Genomic DNA, 11,064 nt, shown 5'->3' with positions numbered 1-11,064 from the left:
AACAACAACAACAACAACAACAAATAAATAAATAAAAAGGGAGAAAGGGAAGAAACAAAAGGGTCTCTTGGTCCTAAGTAAGTCTGAGACCCAGCAGGCAAGTTCCATTAGGTTTCATGATCTGAAAATAATCCTCAGTGGCTCAGTGTTCTGTCCTCTGGGACTGTGTTGTTGGTCCTGCACTCTGGGGCCTTGGCAGCAGCAGCAGCCACCCTCCTGCCACCTGCCCCCCGCAGGCCCGCCCCTAGCCTGTCTCTGCATCCATGCCTGCTGTCCTCCAAGGCATTCTTCCTTCATTTCATCCCATCTCCATGCCTTTCTTTTTTCTTTTCTTTTTTTTTTTTTAAAGACGGAGTCCCACTCTGTCGCCCAGGCTGGAGTGCACTGGTGTGATCTTGGCTCACTGCAAGCTCTGCCTCCTGGGTTCACGCCATTCTCCTGCCCCAGCCTCCCGAGTAGCTGGGACTATAGGCACCCACCATCAGGCCCGGCTAAATTTTTGTATTTTTTTTTAGTAGAGACGGGGTTTTCACCATGTTAGCCAGGATGGTCTTGATCTCCTGACCTCATGGTCTGCCTGCCTCAGCCTCCCAAAGTGCTGAGATTACAGGCGTGAGCCACCGCACCTGGCCCCCCGCCTTTCAATTCAGGCTGGCAGTGTTTCTGCTGGTGCAACATTGTCAGAAATCTTGTTGGTCTCCTGTGTAGTTTACAGGGACCCATGCCATCAGACAAGAGGCTCTATCCACAGATCATTCCTGGATAACCTCATCTCTATTCCTCAGTTCCACTGAGATGGCTGATTGGATCCACGAGTCACATTCATAATGTCTTTAACAAAATGTCCAGCAACACCCTTGGTGTTATCTTCACACTTTCTTTCCACACTTTCTCAATAGTGAATCTGCTAATTTTAGCAATCTGGACAGGCTAAGGGCTTCCCAGATTACCAAGTACAGTTCCTTTTTGTTTAACAGTTCTTTCCTCGATTTATCTCTTTTCTCTTAAAAGAGATAAATTGCTACAAGCAGCAAAAACAAACCAGGCCACACCTTCCACACCGTTTGGAAATCTCCTACTTTCTACCCAACACTAGAATGTAGTTCAGCCAACTTCTCTACCACTCTATACCACAGATCACTTTTCCTCCTCTTTCCAATAGCACGTTCCTTACTCTCTTCTAAGGCCTCACCAGAAGCACCTGTGATGTTCATATTTCTACGAACATTCTGTTCTTTTTTTTTTTTTTTTTTTCTTTTTTGAGATGAAGTTCGCTCTGTTGCCCAGGCTAGAGTGCAGTGGTGCGATCTCAGCTCATTGCAACCTCTGCCTCCTGGGTTTAAGTGATTCTCTGCCTCAGCCTCCCCAGTAACTGGGACTACAGGCGCATGCCACCACACCCAACTAATTTTCATATTTTTAGTAGAGACGGGGTTTCACCATATTGGTCAGGCTAGTCTTGAACTCCTGACCTCGTGATCTGCCTGCCTCGGTCCCCCAAAGTGCTGAGATTACAGGTGTGAGCCACTGCACCTGGCCTGTTCTTCATGACATATATATTATTTAAGATGATAGATTTCGATCAGGTGTGATGACTCATGCCTGTAATCCCATCACTTTGGGAGGCCAAGCCAGGTGGATCACCTGAGGTCAGTAGTTCGAGACCAGCCTGGCCAACATGGTGAAACTCTGTCTCTACTGAAAATACAAAGAATTAGCCAGGCGTGGTGGCGGGCGCCTGTAATCCCAGCTACTTGGGAGGCTGACGCAGGAGAATCACTTGAACCTGGGAGGCAGAGGCTGCAGTGAGCCGAGATCATACCATTTGCACTCCAGCCTGGGCAACAAGAGTGAGACTCTTTTCTCAAAAAAAAAAAAAAAAGACGACAGATTTCTCTATATTTTTTCTTTGATTTCTAATCCTCATGAGGAGTACCTTAAATAAACGTCCACTTTTCTACCAACAAGCACTTGAAGGCCATCTGGGCTTTTTCTATCAAGCACCTCAAAACTCTTCCAGCTTCTACCCATTACTCAACTCCAAAGCTACTTTTGCATTTTCAAAAATTTGTCACAACAGCACCTCGCTTCCTGGTGCAAAATCTGTATTAGTTTTCTAGGGCTACCATGCAAATTAATTCTCTCACAGTTCTGGAGGCCAGGAGTCTAAAATCTAGGTGTTGGCAGGGCCAAGACCCCTTTGAAAGCTCTAGGGGAGGAGGATCCTTCCTTGCCTCTTCCTAGTTTCTGGTGACTCCCAGAAATCCTTGATATTCTTTGGCTTGTAGAGGCATCACTCCAATCTCTGCCTCTGCTCTCCCATGGCCTTCTTCCCTGTGTGTATCTCTCCTCTTTTTTTTCGAGATGGAGTCTTGCTCTGTCGCCCAGGCTAGAGTGTAGTGGCGTGACCTTGGCTCACTGCAACCTCCACTTCCTGGATTCAAGTGATTCTCCTGCCTCAGCCTCCCCAGTAGCTGGGACTACAGCCGTGTGCCACCACATCAGATACTTCTTGTATTTTTAGTAGAGATGGGGTTTCACCATGTTGGGCAGGCTGGTCTCGATCTCCTGACCTCATGATCCACCCACCTTGGCCTTCCAAAGTGCTGGGATTACAGGTGTGAGCCACTGCACCCGGCCCTTTTCTTTTCTTACAGGGGCAAAAATCATTGGATTTAGGGGCTATCCTAATCTAATGTGGCTGTTACAACTCTCATTCATATTAATGCTGCCTCAACATCCATCTTGTCCTGTCGCTGGCTTGTCACACTTGAGCTATATATTTGGACACAGTCTCCACGCAGTTCCTGTTTTTGCATTTTGGATAGATAAGGTCTCGTACTCTGAACTGCAGGATCACCTTACTTCTGCTTTAAGTCTGGTGAACTTGACAATGTAGCCAAGTTCCGGTGCTTACCCTCATGCTTCCTTTAAATCAACCAATGAGCCCCTGACTTGGGAAACCCACGCAGATAACACCCTGGACCCCAGTAAAGGCTTTGGCCCCCAGATCCCCCTCTCTTTCTCCTTACCTGCTGCTGAGCACGTGTCCCAGACGTCCCCTCCCTTTCCCATGGGCCTTGTGAAGCATGCTGCCCTCTGCTTCCTGGGCTTTGTGAATTAGAAACTCAATCCTTTTGCCATTTTGATCTGAGGTCTCCCACTGACTAAACCGAACCTGACCTAAATGCCTCACTTAAGTCACAAACAGTGACCTCATCTAACAAATTACATCCCAGTTCCAAATCAGGCCGCATGCTGAGGTTCTGGATGGACATGGAATTTGGAGGTGACATTATTCAACACACTGTACCTTGTACTGACTTTCAGCCTTTCTCTGCCTCAATCTCCACTCCCCTACTCGGTTTCCTAGATCACCTCCCAAATAAACTCCTTACACTGAAATCTACACAGCAGGGCCTGCTATGGGAGAACACGCCTCAGGCATGGCCTCCCCATGCTGAGCCGCAGAGTACTTCTCTCCGTGCAGGTGAGGGCAATAGCCCTTTCCTCTGAGGTTTTGTTGAGGGCAGAGGAGAGAATCCTCTTGTCTCACAGAGCAAAATATTCACTTCATGACTCCGGGAAGAGGGGTGCTTTGAGACTATACCCCAATATAATTTTTCTTTTTCTTTTCTTTCTTTTCTTTTTTTTTTTTTTTTGAGATGGAGTCTCACTTTGTCACCAGGCTGCAGTGCAGTGGCGCAGTCTCGGCTCACTGCAACCTCTGCCTCCCAGGTTCAAGCGATTCTCCTGCCTCAGCCTCCCGAGTAGGTGGGACTATAGGCACGCACCACCATGCCCAGTTGATTTTTGTATTTTTAGTAGAGATAAGGTTTCACCATGTTGGCCAGGATGGTCTCGATCTCTTGACCTCATGATCCGCCTGCCTCGGCCTCCCAAAATGCTTTACTGGTGTGAGCCACCGTGCCAGTCATGATTTTTCTTAAATGTGAATGGGCTGTTCAGGTGTCTGCAGTTTTTCAATGTCTCTTCGGAACAGATGTTGTTGGAAGGGGTGGATCTTTTTTTTTTGAGATGGAGTCTTGCTTTATTGCCCAGACTGGAGTGCAGTGGTGCAATCACCGCTCACTGCAACCTCCGCCTCCTGTGCTCAAGCAATTCTCCTGCCTCAGTCTCCTGAGTAGCTGGGATTACAGGCATCCACCACCATGCCTGGATGATGTTTTTGTGTTTTTAGTAGAGATGGGATTTCACCACGTTGGCCAAGTTGGTCTCAAACTCCTGACCTCAGGTGATCCGCCTGCCTTGGCCTCCCAAAGTGCTGGGATTACAGCGTGAGCCACCGCGCCTAGCCAGGGGTGGATAATTTACGTGAGTTTTGATAAGGTAAAGGGAAAGCCAAGCTTCCTTTCTGAGACAGAGATTCATGAGGAAGTTGTGTGTAGAATTTACAGTGGGCAGCACTGGGGCACTGAAGACTAACTAAGCTTTCCGAGGGGGCCAGGCCTGGCCCCGGCAGAAAAGAGGAAGAGATGCTATGAGCCTGGATGCTGGGTGGGGGAAATATGGCCCAGGCAGGACATTTTGGAGAGCAGAGGCTGATCCATGCAAAACAGTGGCTGCTGGGTGGAGAAGGACAGCAGTTAGCAGAAAACCTGACTCCACGTGACATTTATTGACTCATGACTAACTACTCCAGATGAAACCAGAGATCTGACTTCCTCCCACCTCTGTTTGGGTCTCACTGGGAGGCTCTTCCGGTTCCAAGATGGCCGCCCAAGCTCAGCAGCCAGGCTCCCTCCTGCCATGGGGGGTGGGGGGGGGTGGGGAGGCCATCTTGGGCCATGTGACCTTGCAAACCAATCACTGTGGCCAAGGGAATGGGGATGCTGATTGGCTCGGGTCGAGTCTTCCTGAAACACCTTCACTTTCCAGAAATTCGGGGCTCAGCTGACACATACCCAGCCTCCAGCTCTTTCTCTCTTAGGTGATGATACCCATTGCTGTCCCCAAGCCTCCAGGGCACAGCCTTGTGTTTGCCCCGCCCTGGCTAGACAGGAAGGGCTGAGTCCAGCCTGGGGCCAGTGCTGGGCATCCCTCAACAGGGTGGGAGGAAGCCCAAGGGAGCAAGGACAGAAGCGTGGAAGTGGGCAGGCTGCTGCCGTCAGGGACCCCGGGAACATTCATGTCCAAGGCAGCACTAAGGCCTGCACCTCCTGTGGCCCAGCTGGAAGGGGCCTTAGTGCATGAGGGATTCAGGGGCCATGGAGCCCGACAGCTGGGAGATGGCATGTGGCTGCTGTCCGACCACACCGTTGTCATCCTGGCTAAGCTGCAGCCTTCCGGAGGCTTGCGGGAGCCTCTGTCAGAGCTTCCCACCTAGGCGCAGGGCACTGAGCCCATAAATCCACCAAGGCAGTGTGAGGAGAGCGGGGTAGGCCCCGAGGCCGGGCGGCCCAGGCGGCTGCTTTCCAGGATAGAATGTGCAGAAGGTGGGGTGCCTGCCTGGTTGCTCCCCGATGGCCTGCCCTGCCTCCCTTTTTGGCCCACCCAGACCTTCAGCTTTATGTAACACCCCTGGAACTGCGGGAGGAGCCCTGGAGGTAGACGGAGCCTGTGGCTCCAGCGGGTCCCTTTCCTCAACCTCAGTTTTCTCCCCAGTATATGGGGAGGAATCCTCCATCCAGAGTAACGATGTGAATGATGTTGTGGGCAGGGAGCAGCCTGGCCTCTTGTTGCAGCCAGCTGCTGCAGACCAACAGGTGCCCCTCAGGAACCATAACTGCTTCAACCTGGGGCAAGAGGGAGGTCCTGAGGGGAAGGGTGGAGGGGCCTGGACCATACCTGCCCAGTGCCAGGCGCTGCCTGCATGGACATAGTATTTCAGCTTCAGAGCCAACCACCACTGGCCCTGCCTACTGGGGCCCAGAAAGTAGGGTGTCTTGGGGTGGGTGCCTGAAGGAATGGGCTGTGGGGTCATGATGCAGCCGCCCCCAGGAACCACTGGGCCCAAAGCTCCCCCTGGATGGCCCTGGAGGGATCATCCAGAGGGAGTCTGTGGGCAGAAACACAGCATGCAGCCCCAAGGGAAGGTGAGCCCACCGTTCTTCCTGCATGCTCAGTGCCAGAACTGGCTGCTCAGAGGGGCTTGGATTCTGGAAAGTGGGAGATGTTCCTGGGGCAGCTGGTGATAAGACAGAGTTCTGGAGGCCTCCATGGCTGCAGGGAGGGCAGGGCTGGGACTACCCAAAGGCCTGGGCTCTGGCCCCTGGGGTAAGCCGCCCTCTTAGGCTGGGGCTTGTGGGGGCCAGTGGCTTTTCAGAGGTGCTGTCCTGCTGCGGATCCTGCTGCCTCCGTGGGATGGTGGGAGGCAGGCACAGCGGGAATTGGACTGACCTGCATCCCAGTCTCCCTCTGCCCATGTCCTGGGGACATGGATGCTTGTTTGGGTCTTAGTGTGCCCGTGTTTACAACAGGACCAACCATCTGAGAAGGAGCTGACTCTGATGTCCCCGAGACCCAGGACGGTGAGTGAGGCAGGCGAGCACTGGGCTTTATGACCTCAGACAGCCTCTACTTTCCCATCTATAAAATGAGGATCCCAGACCCAAAGTGCTCAGGGCCCCTATGGCAAGGCAGGAGTTACTGAGCCTTTCCAAGGCTATGGACAGGTATTCACTGAGCACCTGCTGTGGGCCAGGCACTGCTAGAGGGGCTGCTTCCTGCCCTCTTGGAGCTTCTAATCTACATGGGAAAAGAGAGGTTAAACCAGAGAGCAAATGGCTAAACAAACAAGTGGAGAGGCTGGAGGGCTGTCTGCGGAGGCGGTGTCTGAGCACAGTGAGTGTTGAGGAGGTGGCCCACGAAGCCCTGCAGGAGGAGCCCCCAGGCCCAGGGAACAGCATGTGCCAAGGCCCCAGGAGGAAAGGAGGCTGGTGGTTCTGAAGGCCAGGTAGCTGCAGCCTGGTGATGGGGCTGAAAGTGTAACTGTGCCTGGGGCTACAGGTGGTGTTTGGTCCCCTATCCCAGAAGTCCAAATGATGCTCAGTGCACTTCCCTATGGGACAGGGCACTCAGGAGGCCCGCCTCCCCTGTGTGGTGGCCCAGGCTGAGCCCCCAAAGAGTCTGCTAGCAGTACCTGGTGCATGAGCAAATGGAAGAAAAGTAAATTAGGGGCCGGATGCAGTGGCTCATGCCTGTAATCCCAGCAATTTGGGAGGCCGAGGCGGGTAGATCCCCTGAGGTCAGGAATTCCAGACCAGCCTGGCCAACATGGTGAAACCCCATCCCTACTAAGAATACGAAAATTAGCTAAGTGTGGTGGTGTGCACCTGTAATCCCAATTACTGGGGAGGCTGAGGCGGAGGGTGCAGTGAGCTGAGATCGCACCACTGCACTCCAAGCCTGGGTGACAGAGCGAGACTCCATCTAAAAAAAAAAAAAATGAATGAGGGAATCCTAGACAGCCCCTAACTCATGCGTGACCTTGGGAACGTGCACTTCCCTCTCTGGGTCTCAGTTTCACTGCTGCCAAAACGCCTTCTCAGTCATCATCCTCCTCTCAGGCAGCTGCGGAGCACTGGGCTTGCAGCAGGCCCTCCTGGAAGCTCATTCATCTTCCCCAGGACTGCCAGGCTGCAGCCAGCACCCTGCTCTGGGCCTAGTAAGGTGGCGTGTGCCGGGTGGGGAACCTGCCCATGGCAGAAGCACACTCCTTCCCCTCTGTCCTGGTTTCCTCTCACCGCCCACCACCGCTTGCTCCTGTGCAAGCCTTTCAGCTCTGGTGTCCACTGTGCTCCAACCATAGCCCTTGGGCTGGTACCAGGAGCCCCCATCCTGCAGGCTAGGGTGCGGGGGAGCCTCGGAAGGGCCCCCAGCCCAGTCCCTCCCTGACTCCTGTGGTGATGAATTCCCCAGACTCTGTGCTGCCCCGTTCCATGTTCTTCAGGCCGGAGACACCAGGAGCTACCTCCCACTCAGCCCCAGGCATCCCTTCCCCCAGCCCAGGGGGTGGTCTCCTAGCCTCCGGAGGCGGTGGCCTTGGGGAGAAAGGGCAGGGAAGATGGTAAAGAGGCCAAAAGCCAGCGTGCGTCCAGCATGCATCCAGGCTCCGCCACTCCATTAATGGGCAGTGGAGTGTGCCCAAGCCCTGGACTGTGGGGTGGGAGGGCCGGAACGGGGGGTGGGGCAGTGTGTGGCGAGAGGCCAGGCCCAGGCAGCACCGACGCCCCGGTGTGGAGGCCCCCGTGGCAGCCAGCTCCCCAGCAGCATCTTTGGTGGGGTGTCCCACAGGAGGGGTCTCTGAGGACAGACCCTAGGAAGGCCGGATCTGTAAGGGCGCAGCACGTAGGCTCTGCATGCCGGAGGCCTCTCACTGCCCCTGTCTGAGCCTCAGCTTCCTCTTTTGGAAAAAGTGGGAACAACAGCCTACAGCCACCAGTATGAGAGCAAACAAGCTCCCAGCAGGACGGGCCTCGCAGCAGGTGGCAGAGTCCGGGGGCACGCCCTGCCCCAGACCTGCGGTGACGCACCTTGTCCCTGCCTCCCAGCGGACTAGCCAGACTGGTGAGTGCAAGACAGAGGGCTTGAGGCTAGGGGACTCACCATGGCGACCCCCACAGCACAGTCTTCGGCCCCAGAAGACCCCTGCCCTGCTGGATTCACCATGCCCGACAGGCCAATTCCAGGTGCCTGCTCAGTGCCAGAGCTGTGGGGCTCTGGGGGTGTCCTCTCTCTGACTCAGTTTCCTCAGCTGTCAAGTGGGGATTTCCTGGGGCTGCGGTGAGATGGCAGAAATGGAACTACTGGAGCAGGCAGAGGACGGAGTCCTGACCCTTCAAAGAAGGGCCTCATGAGGGCTGCCGCGGATGCTCAGTAGATGTGTGTGAGGGAGCGGCTCCGCCACTGCTCCGTAGGGGATGAATGTGGGTCAGAGCTCAGATCTGCAGGGCAGAAGGCAGGGCCAGCGGCTGGGGTCCCCTTGAGGCCTCCTCCACCCCTGTCCCTAGCTGGGTGAGGGGCTTTGCTGCTTCCTTAAGCAGCAGCTGGAGCCGGTCGGGGCACCTCTGTGCAGCTAGAAAGGTCTGATCCTGTCTCCCCCGGCGGGCACTGTCCAGTGTGGAAGCATGCACGTTGTTTAGCATGCCTGAGCCTCAGTTTCCTCCGTGTGAAGTGGGACTAGAACATCCAGCACAGTGTGGGAAGCAGTGGCAGAGGCCCGGGTAGCCAGCAGGGGCTCCGTGTGCAGTGGCTGCAGCATCCAAGCACGGCCCAGCTAGAGCTCGTGGGAGCTCACCCTCGCCCTCACCTGTGCCCCCATCTCAGCTGTCCCCCACTCACCTGTGCCCCCACTCACCTGTGCCATCTCAGCTGTCCCCCACTCACCTGTGCCCCCATCTCAGCTGTCCCCCACTCACCTGTGCCCCCATCTCAGCTGTCCCCCCAACCCGTGTTCCCAGCTCACCTGCCCCCCACCTGGGATCAGTCTCCCATTTCTGGCTCCTCCCCCTGCCCTCTCAGCCCCCGGTAGGTGCCCTCCATGTCTTCCTAGGTGTCTCCACATGGTGCTATATGGATATTAGAGGAGTGGGGGTCCTGACCAGTGAGCATCCCCCATCACTGGTCCCTAAATTCCTCCACTCTCTCCCGGAGGCCCTTGGGGCTCTGGTGCAAAGAGCACCCGCACCCCAGTGGCCTCTGCAAGGTCCCCACTGGCACCATCTCGAGTGCCCTGCACCCCACCGTCCCCATCTCTGAGCCTGGCCATCTTCACCTGCCATCTGCCCACCCTGGGCAGGACAACAGATGCAGAACTGCTCTCCAGGCGGTGTGCGGTTCCATCACCCTTATCCCTCAACCTTTTATCAGTCAGCCCACCTTGTGGGGGGACCCCGCTGAGGGGCTCAGGAGAGAGCACTGAGGCTGCGCCACTGCCGGTGGCCAGTGTTTATTTATGCAGATAAGCACTGTGTGCCACCAGCATCAGGAACAGCCACAAATCTCATGCGTCTGCCACTCAGTGGCTGGGGTAAGTCCCAGCAGAGCTTCCGAGTGCAGTTATTTAGGAACCGTGAGTCCAGCTAGGACGCGGCAGGTCCACCTCCTGGGGGCTGGAGGCAGGACCTCAGGAGAGGACAGAGAAGGGAGGTGGGAAGCGAGTCATGATTCAGCTCACACGGTGTAGACAGGCTGGGCAGAGGCGGGGGTGGACCACACTGCAGACCGGCCGGATGTGGCTGTCCCTGGCAGTGCCCATGCTGCATCCTTCTGCCTTCTGGGCCAGCATCACCACACGACCCGTATGGATGATGGTTACTGTGGCAGTCGGCCCCTGCTCTGGGCCACACTGCTGGGGCTGGAGGCCAGGCTCTTAACCAAGACTTGCTGGGTGACCGTTGGCCAGTGGCTGCCCCTCTCTGGGCCTCAGTTTCCTTCCCTCCAAAGCCAAGTGTCCTGAGCTCTGGGCTGTTGGCCCACCCTCAGCAGTCCAGGGCGCTCTTCATCTGGCCTCTGACGCCACCTCCCAGGAGAGCACAGGCCCGATGTGGTGGAGTGCAGGGCAGCGGGAGACTCAGCTCACGGAGCAGCTGTGCCCATAGGGACCGGAGGCTGCAGGGTCCCCGGGCTGTCCTGGGCCGTGTCCCCACGGGCAGCAGTGCTCAGGGTCTCCAGCCATCGCTGCTGCAGCTCTGCGGAGGGGGCGCTCAGGTACCAGGATTGCTTGGCCCACTGCAGCTTCCACACATGCCCGGAGTCCAGCCTCTCCTCAGGGTCCGGCACACTCAGTTTGCAGCCGGGGAGAGGGATGGTGCGGGGCAGCCGGCCGTCCTGCAGCAGAGGAGCAGATGGTCAGCGGTGCCTCAGCTTCCCGGCCTCGGGCTCACCTCAGTGACAGGGGCCTCTCCCAGGAAGCCACTCCCAGACCCTTGCAACACAAGGCAGGTGCTGAGCCCGAGGGGCCTGGTGGCTGTGCCTGCACTGCCTTTGTCAACAGGAGGACAGTTGGGGGGACCCACTGGTTCTCCCCGAGGGAGGATATAGGGGAGGGGATGCCTTGCCCCCCTCACCAGACCCCCAGACTCCATGGCCTCCTTTGGGCTG

The 11,064-nt window shown here is 55.9% G+C and overlaps 1 protein-coding gene across 1 annotated transcript in view; it reads right to left on the bottom strand.

The window, feature by feature from the left end:
- Window positions 1–9,891: 9,891 nt before the first annotated feature.
- FGD3 (FYVE, RhoGEF and PH domain containing 3) overlaps window positions 9,892–11,064 on the bottom strand; it is a 92,922-nt gene continuing 91,749 nt past the window's right edge. The window contains exon 18 of the mRNA XM_011996874.1: window positions 9,892–10,791. Within this exon, the coding sequence (XP_011852264.1) occupies window positions 10,540–10,791 (252 nt within the window). The 3' untranslated portion in view covers window positions 9,892–10,539. The remainder of the gene's footprint in view (window positions 10,792–11,064) is intronic.

This window comes from Mandrillus leucophaeus, unplaced genomic scaffold, assembly GCF_000951045.1.
Source record: "Mandrillus leucophaeus isolate KB7577 unplaced genomic scaffold, Mleu.le_1.0 Scaffold527, whole genome shotgun sequence".
NCBI lineage: Eukaryota > Metazoa > Chordata > Mammalia > Primates > Cercopithecidae > Mandrillus > Mandrillus leucophaeus.
This window is presented reverse-complemented; position numbering and strand designations above follow the sequence as displayed.